Here is a 16745-nt window from a genome sequence, read left to right on the forward strand (position 1 = left end):
TACATCTGCTTATCATTGCTGGCATTCTTCCGGTAATCAAAACTTCTGGGTCTGCAGTTTGTCAACGACTCAGGTCCTATCGGCGTAATATTGCATGAACACTGTTAGCAAAGTACCCTGGTACAATACAGGTTCCATTTTGTTACAGACAAAACTGCCATTTTGTTACTACAAGTACAACATGATTAACATATCTGTTAAGAGCTAAATGAAATCCATACCTTTATAATGATTGTTTTCAATCTTTATTAAGGTTAAATGCAGTGTGTAAACTATAATCCAGGGTATTCAATACCTCAGATGAAAAGGGTAGAAGTTTCTTTATGCAGGTCAATCAATTATTATTAACATTGTTTATTAAAAATCTGTGAGAAGAAATCTCTCACTTTGAATTTAAATGGCCCACTGAACATATGACCCTAATTCCAGATTCCTCGTCACTTCAAATGCCTTCTTTTCTGTTTTGTGCACAGCTTGGATGACTTTACAATTTCCACATTATATTCTATTTGCCATGTCCTTGCTTCATTATTCTTCGTCTTTATATCCCCTTGAAGCCACTTTACACTCATCTTCATACTCATAATCCCACCTAGTTTTGTATCATGGCAAATTTGGAAATATGACATTTGATCCTCCTAGCCAAATCAATGATTGTGAATAGTTAGATCTCAAGCACCGATACCTTCAATGCCCAACAGTCACATACTGCCAAATGAAAAAGATGAACTTATTCCCACTTCACTTTTAGTGTGATAACCAATTCTCATTTCATGTGATCTAAGCCCTGTGTGGTACTTTACTGAAAGCTTTCTAAAAATCTAAGCACATCACATCCATTATTTTCTTGACTATACATCTAGTCACAAGTTAAAGTACTCTTGTACATTACTCAATACATTAATTTTCTGTCATAAATAACTGCTAACTGCTCAATCTAATTATTCTTTTCAAGGTTTCTTGTTATTAAAAAAGACCACAACACCATTCCCATTACTGGTATTCATCTGAAAAATCAATAGTCCCCTCCCTTCTTAGATAATGAGGGCCACACTTGTTCCCCTCCACTCTCCATCCACAGGAATAATTCTGGAAAGCTTTGGGAAGGCGGAATTTAGAGACTTCAGTCTCTCCATTTCCATTCAACCACTCCTTTCAGTTCTGAGGCCCTTGATCCCATTGAAACATTTATTTTCTCCACCTCCCAAACAATTCCCCACACTTAGTTCCTTCACTCTTCAAATTCATAAGATTGACATAGATCGATACTTAATTGATCCCAAATTAAATTACAGCATCACAGCGGTATTACAAGTGCACAGATATAAATATTAGAAGAGAAGTATAAAGAATTTCAAAAATAAGTTACCACAAACTAACAGGAGGGGCTCATCACTTCCCCAACTATATGTTGACTCATAATGGCCGAGGGTTAGAACGACCTCATATAGCACTCTTTGGAGCAGCACAGTTGTCTTAGTCTATTACTAAAAGTGCTCCTCTGTTCAGCCAAGGAGACATGCAGAGGGTGAGAAAGATTGTCCAGAATTGCCAGGATTTTCCATAGGGTTCTTTGTTCAGCCACAGCCTCCAGTGTGTCCAGTTTGACTTCTATAACAGAGCCAGCCTTTCTAATCAGTTTATTGAGCCTGTTGGCATCACCTGTGTTTATGCCATTGTCCCAGCACACCATTGCATAGAAGATTGTACCGATGACAACGGACTGGTAGAACATGTGAAGGAGAGGCCTGCATATTCCAAAGAACCTCAGTCTCCTCAGGAAGTAGAGGTGACTTCAGCCCCTCTTGTACACAGCCTCTGTGTTGGTGCTCCACTCAAGTCTGTCATTCAGGTGCACTTCCAAATAGCTGTAGGTCCTCACTACATCCATGTCCTCACCATCAATAGCAACAGAGAACAATGCAAGCTTAGTCTTAAAGTCCATCACCATCTCCTTTGTCTTACTAATGTTGAGGCGCAGATGATACAGTTTGCACCATTTGACAAAGTCCTTCACCAGGGCCCTGTATTCATCCTCTCGTTCTCCCTTTATACATTCAACTATTGCCAACTCATCAAGGAATTTCTGCAGATGACATGACACAGTATGTATCTAAAGGCATACCAGTTCCATCACTGATAATAAATTATATGTTTATTTCCCAATGCCAAATGGCTCTTTTTTACACTGAGCCAGACAGCGTCTATGGAAAAGAGTACAGTTGACATTTCGGGCGGAGACCCTCACAGCATCTGCAGATTTTCTCTTGTTTGTGATTGGACTCCTTTTTACATCGCTCACCTTAATCCCATTAATGTCAGCTCTTTTTGGATCCCCCTTCGTTAAATCAACCATTTGATCACTACCCGAAGAAATCTGCAGATGCTGGAAATTCAAGCAACACACACAAAATGCTGGTGGAACACAGCAGGACAGGCAGCATCTATAGGGAGAAATGCAGTCGACGTTTCGGGCCGAGACCCTTCGTCAGGACTAACTGAAATTAGAGATAGTAAGGGATTTAGCTCTGCTCATTTATCTGCTTTAAGAAGTTTCTGTGAACTGGTTTCCTACATTAAAGTTGTGACACGAATGTAGTGTTTATTATCTGTCATCGTCAAATGAATTCCAGCAACACTTTCAACACATTTAAGTTTGGTGAAAAATCTGTGCCTTCAAATCCATCCGCAACTACTGCTCCCGGAGTAAAGAGGGAACGCCAGAGACGGAACTCTCTGTTGGCGCTGCGGTTTCCAGCCGGCGGCTAGTGAGGGACGGCAACCAGCCCGATCACCTGCGCAAGCGCAGCGCCCGGGCAGTGTGGAGAGTCGTGGCTCTCTGAAAGTAACCGAAGTTTGACGTGGCGGCGGCGGACCCGATCCCGGCCTGGGGGAGGGGCACCTGTGATGGGTGGCAAAAACAAACAGCGAACCAAAGGCAACGTGCGGGTAAGTTATTGGCTTCCGCCACGACGCTGGTAAAAGCCCTTCGGCCCACGCAGCAATGTCAGCTGTTTTAGACTGTGTATCTCAGAAGCACCAATCTTCATTGCTGTTTCTCCATCCCAGTGCCACAGAAACGTGGCCTGAATTTCCCCCCAAACTTGCACCTCTAGGCGCATGCAAAGAGCGCAGTATTTTTGACACACGGAATCTAGAAACCATTCCGCACAGGGCAAGATCTACTGACCTGGTGTCCTGCTTCTCGGATTGGGGGCGGAGGGGGCAAGTTCTAGCCAGGACACCCGGGAGACTCGCTACTGACCTTTGGAATGGTGCTCTGGAATCTTAAGTCAACGCTCGAGAGGACAAAGGAAGCGGAATACTTCCTCTGCAGCTCTGGGTTGTCAGTTTGACAGTGTGCTCACGCCAGTGATGTTATCCCTTCAAACAGGGAAGCACTTCCTCAAGGGTACCTTGTTTTATTTTGGTGAGGGGCTGTGGGAAATAAAAATTGAGTTGTTGTTTTTTCTTATTGGTGACTCAAGAAAACCCTGCTGTTTTTGCATTTGCGTAGTACCAGCTTTGACAAACAGCTGACTGGAAAAGGACTGATCAGACCTAAATAGGCTGGGTTTTATGATTTGTATATTGGGCAATATTACAGTAGTGTGTCTAAGGTATTGAGACATATGACTTGTGTCATGAAAAACCACCGTGCTTAGTATCACCATAACTTAGTAGATAAACATACAGCTGTTCCATTAGTTCAGCTGAGTTTCCTCAATGGCAGGTGACCAGGTGCTTTTGTTGGGGTTTGTTGCCTCTTTTCTTGAACTAGGATTCATGCTGCTCCTCTGGTGACTCTAAAGTTTGTGCATACATTGCTTTCAGATAATATTTGGGTTGGATAGTGGATACCACAGCAGTGCAGTTAGTTGAGCCCTGGTTCACAGTTCCAGCAATCTTGGTTCAATCTTGACCTTGAGTGCTTCCTTTGTGCATCTGAAAGATGTATGAGTTGGTAGTTTAATGCACCCCAGTATGTAACTGAGTAGTACAATCTTGAGATTAATGCACCCTAGTATGTAGCTGAGTAGTATAATCTTGAGATTAATACACCCCAGTATGTAGCTGAGTAGTATAATCTTGAGATTAATACACCCCAGTATGTAGTTGAGTAGTATAATCTTGAGATTAATACACCCCGATATGTAGCTGAGTAGTATAATCTGGGGAGTTGATGACAGCATGGAAAGAACAGATGGCTCAGGTAGGATTAGTATAAAAATGGGCACCTCATGCTTGGCATGGTCTCAGTGGCCCAAAGGGCCAGATCACACTGTAACCCTAAGGCAAGTTTTCCATTATTTTCAAGCACGAGAAAATCTGTGGGTGCTGGAGATCCAAGGCAACGTACACAAAATGCTGGAGGAACTCAGCAGGTCAGGCGCATCTAGGGAAAGGAGTACAGTCAATGTTTCAGGCTGAGACGCTTCTTCAGGATTATTTTGCCTGTTTTGCCAAATAACCTGTTGACAGTGATTAAGCTAAAATTGGCTACCTTAGGTGAGCTTGAGAATCAGAAAGCAGTAAAGATAAATATGGATGCTGCATGTGGAACACAAATTTGGCTTTCGAATAAATCACACCGTCTACAATGCTGCAGTGCTACAATCCAACCATTCTAGTTTCTGTTTTATCTGATTTCTTTTACTGACAGTGCCTGGATTCTGCTAAAGAATTGTATGAAAGTAATGTAATTGATTACATGAGCCTTCACAGTGAGGGCTGTATAGAGATTTTAGTCATCTGGTTTGACTTCATCCACATGGAGGGCATGTGTCTGTGTGTGTGTGTGTGTGTGTGCCCTTAACTCCTGGTGGAGTCATCGGGGCACCGTCATGACAAGCTTTTTGTACTGATCTTTTTGGTGATTGCTCATCGTATGGCGTGTCTTGGGCATCTGAAACCTGGCGGAGCCCATCCCTCTCCAGGAATGGCACAGATGGCATAGAAGACCTCAATTACTTTTGCTTTCCAATATACAGTGCATGCTTTTTGGCTGGAAATAGTGCAAATCTTATCATAGGCAGAATTGGCTTTGTCGATTTTCTTAATTTTAAGGAGTCAGAAGCAGAAAGTTATTTCAGGATAATGGTGCCCATGTTGGTCAGGACTGCGGTTGATACATTTTTTAGATATTGTTTATTGCAATAGCCCAAGTTGCTTCAAATGAGTAAGACTTCAGTTTATTACAGCCTCAAGTTGAAAAAAAAAGCTTGGAATCAAACTCCAGTCATTCACAATGAGTGAAGGATGGTGTTTCAGTTCTAAGTTTAGTCTTCATTCATGTCAAAACAGTACGTGGTTGTGGGAGTCCATAAAACTATCCTGGTAAGTAGGATTGTGTATGCCTGTAGTAAGGCTAATAGCCATTGTGGTGTGATTCACATTGCAACCAGTCAGACTTGATAAGCTTGTAAATTATTATATTTGTTTACATATGTTCTATAACGGAGTAGAATTTCAAAGCATGAATCCATATTCACTACTTCAATAATTGGCTTACGTGCTAAGCCTCACATTTTCTGTAATGTGCTTCAGAAATTCATTATTCATTTTCAGCATCTGGGTATCACTGGCAAGTCTGTGTTTGTTTTCCATCTTTATTTGCCCTTGACAAGCTGCTGATGAGTCATCTTCTTGAACTGTTATAGTTTTCCCGCAGTTCCAGAATTTAGATTGTCTGTATTCCTAAGTAGGTGTGATGTGCACTTTGGAAGGCAACCTTCTGCTGGTGATAAACGTCCTGCCCTTCTTGACGGTAAAGGTTGTAGGTTTGGGATTTGTTTTTCAAGAATGACTGGGAGATTAACTTTTAGATATAACACACTGCGGCCTCTGCAAGGTGGTGAAATGAATGACTATTTAAGGTCATTGATGGAGTGTCAATTAAACAGCACTTTTGGCCTGAATGGCATCATGCTTCTTTGTTGATTACTCATCCAGGCAAGTGGAGTATTCTATTAGCCTCCTGATTTGTGATTCATAGATAGGAAAATATTGGGGTCTCATGATGTGAAAGACCCTGCAGGATACCCAGCCTTGATCTGCTCTGTAGCCATGGTATTTATGTGATGGTGTAGTTTAGTTTCTAGTCAGTGGTAACTCCAAAGATATTGATGGAGTGACTTAGCAATTGTAATGATATTGAATGAAAAAATAATTGGTTAGATTCTCCCTTGTTTGAGGTATTTGTTGTCTGGCTCTCTTGTGGTGTAATTGCCCCTTATCGGCTCATGTCTGAATGTTCTGTAGGTGATGCTGAAGTAGCCTGAATAGTTGCAAATGGGCGACAGCCAAAATGGTTCAAAAAAACTTTGCCAGAGAGATGCATGGATTTGTAATTTTTCCATTGCTGATTATAAAAAGTAAGCAAGACTTTTGAATGAGCTGACTACTGTTTTACAATAAAAATATGGCTGTAGCAGAGCTTTGACCAGTAGCCAATCTGGACATTGAAAGTTTGGCGAGGAGGGCATTTCAATCAGGTCCACTGCCTGAGGGTATAAGGCAGGTTGCGACAAAGCTTCGATCAGCAACTAATCGGTGTCTGGGATTGATTAGTAAGAGCAAATGAAAGGAAAGCAGGGGCAAGCGCTGCGGCTGTTGTTCGAGTGGACATAGTCAGAGTGGTGGTCTTGGAGGCTTCAGTCAGAGAAAGCAGAGGAAAGAAAAACTCATTTTTTCCACTTTTCTTCTTTATATCTGCTCAGGACAGTAGAGATGCCAAGCAAGATGCTCCTCTTGTGGGATGTGGGATGACTGGGAGACCTCCAGTGTCCCTGACAACTGAGCTACCCTGCAGCTTCTAACAAACCACATTAAGGAGTTGGAGCTGGAACTGGATGAATTCTGGATCATTTAGGAGGCTGAGGGGGTGATAGATAGGACATACAGAAATGTAGTTACACCCAGTGTGCCGGACACAGGAAACTGGGTGACTGTCAGGAATGGGAAAGGGGCTAAGGAGCCAGTGCAGAGCACCCCTGTGGCCATCCCCCTCAATAACAGGTTTATCATTTTGATTACTGCCGGGGGTGGGGTGCCTATCAGAGAAAGTCACAGTGATTGGGTCTCTGGCACTGAGTCTGTCTCTGTGACTCAGAAGGGAAGTGGGGAGAAGAGGCACGCTGTGGTGATAGGGGATTTGTTAGGGGAATAGGCAGGAAGTTCTGTGGGCGAGAGTGAGATTCTCGGATGGTACATCACCTCCCGGGTGTCTGGATCCAGGATATCTTGGATTGAGTCCTGAGCATTCTTAAGTGGGAGGGTGAACAGCCAGAGGTCATGGTCCATGTAGGTACCAGTGACATGGGTAGGACGAGTGACAAAGTTCTGCTTGGGAAGTTTAGGGAGTTAGGTTCTAAGTTAATGGGCAGGACCTCCAGGATTATGATCTCAGGAATGCTACTCGTGCCACATGCTAGTGAGTCCAGAACTAGGAAGGCTATGCAGTTTAATATGTGGCTAAGGAGTTGGTGTAGGAGGGAGGGCATAAGATTTTTGGATCATTGAGCTCTCTTCCAGGGAAGGTGGGACCTGTACAGAAGGGAAGGTTTACACCTGAACTAGAGGGGCCTAATATCCTAGCGGAAAGGTTTATTATTGCTGCACGGTGGGGTTTAAACTAGAGTTTCAGGGGGATGGGAACCACATTGTTAGTGGAGAGGTTGTGGGGGTAGATGTTGGTAAGACCTCAGACGAAGTTAGGAATCACAAGGTTGATCCGTGGCTAACAAAGAGAAGTCAAAGTCAACATAAAAGCCAAAGAGAGGGCACGTAATAATAATAGAGCAAAAATTATTGGAAAGTTTGAGGATTGGGAAGCTTTTAAAATCCAACAAAAGGCAACTAAAAAGTCATTAAGAAGGTAAAGATGGAATATAAAAGTAAGCCAGACAATAATATTAAAGAGGATACCAAAGGTTTCTTCAGATACATAAAATGTAAAAGAGAAGTGAGAGTGGATATTGGACCGCTGCAAAACTATGCTGGAGAGGTAGTAATGGGGGACATTGAAGTAGCAGATGAACTGAATAAGTATTTTGCATCAGTCTTCACTGTGGAAGACACTAGTAGTGTGGTGGAAGCTCCAGGTGTGAGGGAGCATGAAGTGTGTGAAGTTACCATAACTAGAGAGAAGTTCTTGGGAAATTGAAAGGTCTGAAGGTAGATAAGTCACCTGGACCAGATGCTGTACACCCCAGAGTTCTGAAAGAGGTGGTTGAAGAGATTGTGGAGGCATTAAGATCACTAGATTCTGGAAGTGTTCTGGAAGACTGGAAAATTGCAAATGTCACTCCACTCTTCAAGAGGGGAAAGGCAGAAGAAAGGAAACTACAGGTCAGTTAGTCTGATCTCAGTGGTTGGGAAGATGTTGTTAATTATCAAGTATGAGGTCTCATTGTACTTTGAGGCACATGATAAAGTAGGACATAGTGAGCATGGTTTCCTCAAAGGAAAATCTTGCCCAACAAATCTGTTGGAATTCTTTGAAGAAATAGTAAGCGGGATAGAAAAGGGGGAATCGGCTGATGTTGTGTACAGAACTTGGATTTTCAGAAGGCCTTTGACAAGGTGCCACACATGGTGCTGCTTAACAAGCTACGAGCCCATGGTATTACAGGAAAGATTCCAGCATGGATAAAGCAGTGGCTGATTGGCAGGAGGCAAAGAGCAGGAAACATCTGTGAGGATTTAGTCAACTTGCAACTGAAGGCATTCCCCCAAATGGTGAAGATGTTAAGTATAAAGAACAACAAGAGTCCAGTATTAGAAGTGTATAGATCTATCAAAAGGATTGTATGACTGAAGATGCGATTGCAGATAGGGAGTGTGAGACTTGAAAACAACAATATGATTTATTTAAAACTTGAGCATTACATAATACCAGATCTGAAATGGTCTGTTCCTGAATTTCTATTCTCCACCCCTTATCCATTTACAATTCAATTTAAAATCTTACCTGCAAGTATTTATGTGCAGACCTCAAGTGAATTAATCAGATCGTGTGCATTGCCTAGTAACAGCAGATTTCATTTGGAAGTCTTCTCCGTTTGCAAAGATGACAGTTGCCATTTGTCAAAGCCTTAAAGTTTTTCAGTACTTGTGTTCCTGAAATTTAGAATTTTTAAAAAATTGTTCAAGATTGAATACTTAAAACTAATTTAATAGCAATTGATTTGAAACAAACACATTAAATGATTTAAAAACTTCAGTAAATAATTAACCCAGACATATTTAAAACTATCTACCTTTCTTCCTTGTAGCTTTACCATTACCATTCAAATGAATGTAGTCGCAAATCTGCAACAACATTGTTGGGAATTCCAGTAAGCATCTGCTACGTCTTTGGTCTTGATGTTGAATTCAGTGATAGAATGTAACTGGCAAATTGGGGTGGCACATTTAAATTACTAGACATAAGGGTGAACATTTTTCACAACCATAATATGTCTTTACATGCTTTGATCAGTGTTATTTATACTGGTGATGGTGGAAACATGAATGGATGAATTAAAATCAGGATTTTCTGGTCTGCTGAGTAGAAATTGCTAGACATGACAATGTCATTTGTAGCTTTTCGCTCATATCTTTAGCTGCTATTTTGGCACAGCACAATTAAGGCAGTGCTTGAAGCTATATTTTATGTCTTGTGTCATCAGTTTTAATGCCAGCTCCTTTTTATTTCACTTCTTTGTAAATGATCACTCAGTATGTGCCAAATATCATATAGCAATTGTAAATATTCTTCAAAGTCCAAAGTAAGTCTGTTATCAAAGTACATATACAACCCCGAGATACATTTTCTTGTGGGCATACACAATAAATCCAAGAAACACTGTAGAATCAATGGAAGACCACACCCTACAGGACAACCAATGTGCAAAAGGCACCAAACTGTGAATACAAAAGAAAAGTAAATAAATTAGCAATAACTATCGAGAACAGGAAAGTAGAACACAGAAACAGGCCCTTGGGCCCATCTAGTCTGTGCTAAACTATTTAAACTGCCTATTCCCACAGGGACCACAGCCATCCATGTACTTATCAAAACTTCTTTTAAACGTTGAAATTGAGCTCACATGTACCACTTGTGCTCACACCTCGTTCCACACTCTTATGACTCTGAATGAAATTTCCTCTTGTGTTCTCCTTAAATGTTTCATATTACACCCTTAACCCATGACCTCCAGTTGTAGCTCCACCCACCCTCAGTGGGAAAAGCCTGTTTGCACCTACCTTCTCTATACCCCGCATAATTTTGTATACCTCTGTCAAATCTCCTCTCAATCATCTATGTGCCAAGGAATAAAGTCCTAACCAATTCAATCTTTCCCTATAACTCAGGTCCTCCAGAGCTGGCAACATCCCTGTCATTTCCTCTTGTGCAGTTTACCCCTGCTCCAGAAGAGGATTTGATGATAAAAAGCTGAAGTCTTGCATCTCAGTCTCTCATTCATCTATTCTATCTTTCTATTTCTGTCCTGACTAGCACATGATGCTTGGATAATCCAGGGATTACTAACTGACAATTTGCAAATATGCTACTTTTAGGTCCTGTTAAGTGGAACATGCCAGGACATTATTGTCGTTATTGTCCTTGAATACAGTCTATAGATGTGGGAAGAGTTCAGTGATGGGGCAAGTGAAGTTACCCTTCTGGTTAAATAGCCTGATAGTTGGGGGCTAATAACTGTTCCTAAACCTTGTGGTGTGTGTTCTGAGGCTCCTGTACCACCTTCCAGATGGTGGCAGTGAGAAGAGAGCATGGCCAGAGTGGTTGGTGTCCTTGATGATGGATGCTACTTTCCTGCAACAGCCCTCCATGTAGATGGCTTTACCCTTGATGGACTGGGCCATGTCCACTACTTTTGTAGGATTTTCTATTCAAGAGCATTAGTGTTTCCATACCAGGCCATGATTCAACCAGTCAATATACTCTACACCACACATCGATACAAGTTCGTTAAAGTTTTAGATGTCAAGTGGAATCTTTGCAAACTTTTTTTTAAAAAGTAGTGAGATTGCCATTCTTTTTTTTTGTTAAGTCAATTGTGTGCTGGGGCCAGGACAGATCCTCTGAAATGATAAACCGAAGGAATTTCAAGTTGTTGACCCTCTTTACCTCTGATCTCCTGGTGATGACTGGCTCATTGATATCCAGTTTGGTCCTCCTGAAGTCAATAATCAGCTCCTTGGTTTTGCTGTCATTGAGTGAGAGGTTGTTGATATGGCACCCCTCAGCCAAGTTCTCAATCTTGCTCCTACATGCCTGTTCATTGCCAGCTTTGATTCACAGTGTCATCAACAAACTTAAATATGGCACTGGGGCTGTGCTTAGCCACTGAGTCATGTACAAAACAAGTAGAGCAGGGAGCTGGAGACACTGCCTTGTGGTGCATCTGTGCTGATGGAGATTGTATTTGCCAAGCCAAAGTGACTGTTATCTGCAAGTGAGGAAATGGAGGATGCAATCACACAGAGGAATTAAGGCCAAGGTCTTGAAGCTTATTAATTAGTTTTGAGGGGATGATAGTGTTGAATGCTAAGCTGTAGTCAATAAAGAGCATCCTGATGTATGGATTTTTGCTGAACACTTGTTCCAAGGTTGAGTAAAGAGCCAATGAAATGGCATCTGCTGTGGATCTGTTGTGCCAGTAGGCAAATTGGAGCGGTTACAAGTCACTTCTCAGACAGGATTTAATATGTTTCACCACCAACCTCTCAAAGCATTTCATCACAGTGGAGGTAATTACTACTGGACGATAGTCATTGAGACAGGTTGCCATGTTCTCCTTAGGCACTGATATAATAGAAACCTGCTTGAAGCAGATGGGTATCTCAGACTACTGATGCAAGAGGTTAAAGATATCGGTGAATACTCCAGCCAGTTAATCAGCACAGGTCTTCAGTACGTGGACGGGTACCCCATCTGGGCTGGATGCTCTCGATGGGTTCAACCTCCAGAAGGATGCTCATACGTTAGCCTCAGAGACTGAAATCCCACTGTCACTGGGGGCTGTGAGAGTTTGTGAAAGCTCCTCGATGTTTTGACAGTCAAAGTGAGCATAAACGCATCGAGGTCTTCTGGGAGCGAAGCCTTGTTTTCACCTATGTCACTTTGATAACTTTGTAGGAGATGATAGAATTCAAGCCCTGCCACAGTTGTAAAGCATCCTACAGTGATTCAAGTTTGGTCCAGAATTGCCACTTTGCATATGAGATGGCTTTCTGGAGACCATACCTGGACCTTTTCCTTCTTTCTTGGTGCCGGACCTGAATGCCACTGATCTGGCCCTAAGCATTTGCGGATCTCGTGGTTCATCCAGGGGTTCTGGTTGGGGAAGACTGAATGATTTTGAGGGTACACACTCATCTATGACTGTTTTTATAAAGTCCAGCAGGTTGCATGAGCTAGTCAAATATTTTACTGGAGTATCTTTGCTCTTAATGAAATCTGCATATCTACAAATCTGGTTTCCTGTTCGTTTTTTTTACAGCCGTCGAGCAGTGGTAAAGCAGCTGAGCTGCTAGCCAAAGACAAGGGTATAGTTCCAGGCTTTATTGGATTTGGAGCCACCCAGAATGAATTGGCTTATGTCCCTGCAGTCCAAGGCCTCGAGGAGGTGGATAGCTTGGTGGATGCTGACTTCCGAATGGTTCTGCGCAAAATGTCAAAGAGGGATGCAACCACTAAATTAAAAGTATGTTTTATTGTTGCATTTTGCTTATTTTCTGTACCAGATGTTGGCATGTGTCACATTATAAACTCACTCAGTGAAGTGTTGTGAGCAAAGAGATACATTTACTATTTCTGGCATTTCTTTATACATTCCATTTTTATTAGGGTGAAGGGGTATTCAGTTTGGATGGATGCATATTTGTCTTAATTTTGCTTAAAATTAAGACTTGCAGTTCTGTTTTTGGAGGCTTACAAATGTATTGTTTCAGCAAATGAAAGTACCAAAATGTGTACCAAATTCTGTCACAGACTGAGCAAATTTGTGCAATGATTAAAGTTCAGTAAGTACATATAATGTCAGAGAAATGTACGCAATATACAGTGGCATGCAAAAGTTTGGGCACCCCGGTCAAAATTTCTGTTACTGTGATTAGTTAGGTGAGTAGAAGATGAACTGATCTCCAAAAGTCATAAAGTTAAAGATGAAACATTCTTTTCAACATTTTAAGCAAGATTAGTGTATTATTTTTGTTTTGCACAATTTTAGAGTGGAAAAAAAGGAAAGGAGCACCATGCAAAAGTTTGGGCACCCCAAGAGAATTGAGCTCTCAGATAACTTTTACCAAGGTCTCAGACCTTAATTATCTTGTTAGGGCTATGGCTTGTTCACAGTCATCGTTAGGAAAGGCCAGGTGATGCAAATTTCAAAGCTTTATAAATACCCTAACTCCTCAACCCTTGTCCCAACAATCAGCAGCCATGGGCTCCTCTAAGCAGCTGCCTAGAACTCTGAAAATTAAAATAAATGATGTCTATAAAGCAGGAGAAGGCTATGAGAAAATAGAAAAGTGTTTTCAGGTAGCTGTTTCCTCAGTTCATAATGTAATTAAGAAATGGCAGTTAACAGAAATGGTGGAGGTCAAGTTGAGGTGTGGAAGACCAAGAAAACTTTCCGAGAGAACTACTCGTAGGATTGCTAGAAAGGCAAATCAAAACCCCCGTTTAACTGCCAAAGACCTTCAGGAAGATTTAGCAGACTCTGGAGTAGTGGTGCACTGTTCTACTGTGCAGCGATACCTGCACAAATATGACCTTCATGGAAGAGTCATCAGAAGAAAACTTTTCCTGCATCCTCACCACAATATTCAGCATCAGAAGTTTGCCTGATGCATTTTGGAAACAAGTCCTATGGACTGATGAAATTAAAATAGAACTTTTTGGCTGCAATGAGCAAATGTATGTTTGGAGAAAAAAGGGTGCAGAATTTCATGAAAAGAACACCTCTCCAACTGTTAAGCCCCGGGGGTGGATCAATCATGCTTTGGGCTTGTGTTGCAGCCAGTGGCACAGGGAACATTTCACTGGCAGAGGGAAGAATGAATTCAATTAAATACCAGCAAATTCTGGAAGCAAACATCACACCGTCTGTAAAAGAGCTGAAGATGAAAAGAGGATGGCTTCTACAACAGGATAATGATGCTAAACAAACCTCAAAATCCACAATGGATTACCTCAAGAGGTGCAAGCTGAAGGTTTTGCCATGGCCCTCACAGTCCCCCAACCTAAACATCATCGAAAATCTGTGGATAGACCTCAAAAGAGCAGTGCATGCAAGATGGCCCAAGAATCTCACAGAACTAGAAGCCTTTTGCAAGGAAGAATGGGCGAAAATCCCCTAAACAAGAATCAAAAGACTCTTAGCTGGCTACAGAAAGCATTTACAAGCTGTGATACTTGTCAAAGGGGGTATTACGATAGACAATAGGTGCAGGAGTAGTCCATTTGGCCCTTCGAGCCAGCACCGCCATTCACTGTGATCATCCATAATCAGTACTCCGCTACTGCCTTCTTCCCATATCCCTTGACTCCTCTATCTTTAAGAGCTCTATCTAACTCTTTTTTGAAAGCATCCAGAGAATTGGCCTCCACTGTCTTCTGAGGTAGAGCATTCCACAGATCCACAACTCTCTGGGTGAAATAGTTCTTCCTGAACTCCATTCTAAATGGCTTACCCCTTATTCTTAAACTGTGGCCTCTGGTTCTGGACTCCCCCAACATTGGGAACATGTTTCCTGCCTCTAGCGTGTCCAATCCCTTAATAATCTTATATGTTTCAATCAGATCCCTTCTCGTCCTGCTAAATTCCAAGTTACTAAGAACTGACCATGCAGGGTGCCCAAACTTTTGCTTCAGGCCCTTTTCCTTTTTTGTTATTTTGAAACTGTAGAAGATGGAAATAAAAAAAGTAATCTTGCTTAAAGTATTAAAGAAATGTGTCATCTTTAACTTTATACCTTTTGGAAATCAGGTCATCTTTTACTAGTTTAGCTGTTCACAGTAACAGAAATTTTGACTGGGGTGCCCAAGCTTTTGCATGTCACTGTACATCCTGAAATTCTTTTTCTTCACAAACATCCATGAAGACAGAGGAGTGCCCCAAAGAATGAATGACAGTTGAATGTTAGAACCTCAAAGTACCCCCCCCCCCCCAGCTCCCCACCCAACGCAGAGCAGCAGCAAGGCAATGACCCCCCCCCCCCCCCCACCACCACCAGCAAAAAAAAAGCATCGGTGCCCTCCACCGAGCACTCAAGCGTGCAGGAAAACATCAATAAAGACACAGACTTGCAGTACCTCAAAGATTAGTCATTCACCCGGTAATTCAACACACCACAGGCTCTCTCTCTCCCTAATAAGGGAAAAAGTAATCACTCTTTTAGCTTTCAAGATCTTTTTTGCTTGGTCCATTTACAATACATGCGATTTGGAGAGCTGGAAATAAGAAACTGGAGCAAAAAAAAGAATTATCTAGAGGAACTCAGTGAGGTAACAACATGTCCTGATGCAGGGTCTTGACCCAAAATGGTGGTCATCTCTTTACCTCCACAGAGGCAACCTGACCCGCTGAGTTCCTCCAGTAGTTTACTTTTTGCTCTGAGTTATAGGAACTCAGGGGGTTAAAGGGCCTACATCCTTACTGTACTGCTCGATGACTCTCCAATACTTATCCTTCAGTCCACAATCTACAAGTCGTGGAACTGGAAACTCTGAATGTTACTGTAAATTCAGGTTCTTTTTCAGTATCTGCAGGATTATCTTTTATTTATTTGTGTGATGGTACCATTAATGCGATATTAACATTGCTGTTTTAAATTGATTTCTAATGTCTCAGTATAGACAGATTATTTGGATAATTGGAAATTAATCTTTCTCTTTCAAGTTGTTTTGGAGTATTATTTGCCTGATATTTAAAAATTTATGCCACACAGTGAACAGAGTTAGTTTTAAATATTAAATTTAAAATCATATTTGAAGGGGCATATATTGCATTGAGAGTTCTTCTTTGAGATACCCATATCTGTTAGTGTTCTTTCTGACGAGTTGAAAGTTTAATTTTTTTTCAATACTCTTGTATGCTCATTGACTACTTAATTGTTTCCTATAAGGCTTTACAAGAGTTTGCCACAATGTGCAAAGAGAAGGATCCTGAAAGTGTAAAAGGAGTTCTTCCTTATTGGTCAAGGATTTATTGCAAATTTTCCTTGGTAAGTTTCCATGAATTCCTTCTTCCCTTCTAACTACTGAACAGAATTTTGACTGTGAAACTTTCAATAAGTGAACTTTGCTATTTAGACATTGGCCTTTATAGTTATGAGGAGGTAGGCAGTTTATAGTAATGCAAGGAAATTCATCAAAGGCAACCATGTGCAGGCAACACTACATATTATCCATTTTTTTATAGAACAATACAGCACAGTACAGGCCCTTTGGCCCACAATGTTGTGCCAACCCTTAAACCCTGCCTCCCATATAACCCTCCACTTTAAGTTTCTCCATATAACTGTATATTAGTCTCTTAGATTTCACTAGTGTATCTGCCTCCAGCACTGACTCAGGCAGTGCATTCCACGCACCAACCACTCTCTGAGTAAAAAACCTTCCTCTAATATCCCCCTTGAACTTTCCACCCCTTACCTTAAAGCCATGTCCTCTTGTATTGAGCAGTGGTGCCCTGAGGAAGAGGCGCTGGCTGTCCACTCTATCTATTCCTCTC

At 41.6% G+C, this 16745-nt stretch overlaps 1 protein-coding gene across 2 annotated transcripts in view; it reads left to right on the forward strand.

Moving 5' to 3' along the window:
- The first annotated feature begins 2785 nt into the window (after positions 1–2785).
- The window catches only part of ltn1 (listerin E3 ubiquitin protein ligase 1), a 126143-nt gene continuing 112183 nt past the window's right edge, over positions 2786–16745 (forward strand). For both annotated transcript variants that reach the window (XM_073045711.1, XM_073045712.1), the window contains exons 1-3: positions 2786–2949; positions 12510–12713; positions 16138–16236. In XM_073045711.1, coding sequence (XP_072901812.1) covers positions 2908–2949; positions 12510–12713; positions 16138–16236 — 345 coding nt within the window. In that variant the 5' untranslated portion in view covers positions 2786–2907. The remainder of the gene's footprint in view (positions 2950–12509; positions 12714–16137; positions 16237–16745) is intronic.

The sequence above is a fragment of the Hemitrygon akajei genome, chromosome 5, assembly GCF_048418815.1.
Source record: "Hemitrygon akajei chromosome 5, sHemAka1.3, whole genome shotgun sequence".
Classification (NCBI taxonomy): Eukaryota; Metazoa; Chordata; class Chondrichthyes; order Myliobatiformes; family Dasyatidae; genus Hemitrygon; species Hemitrygon akajei.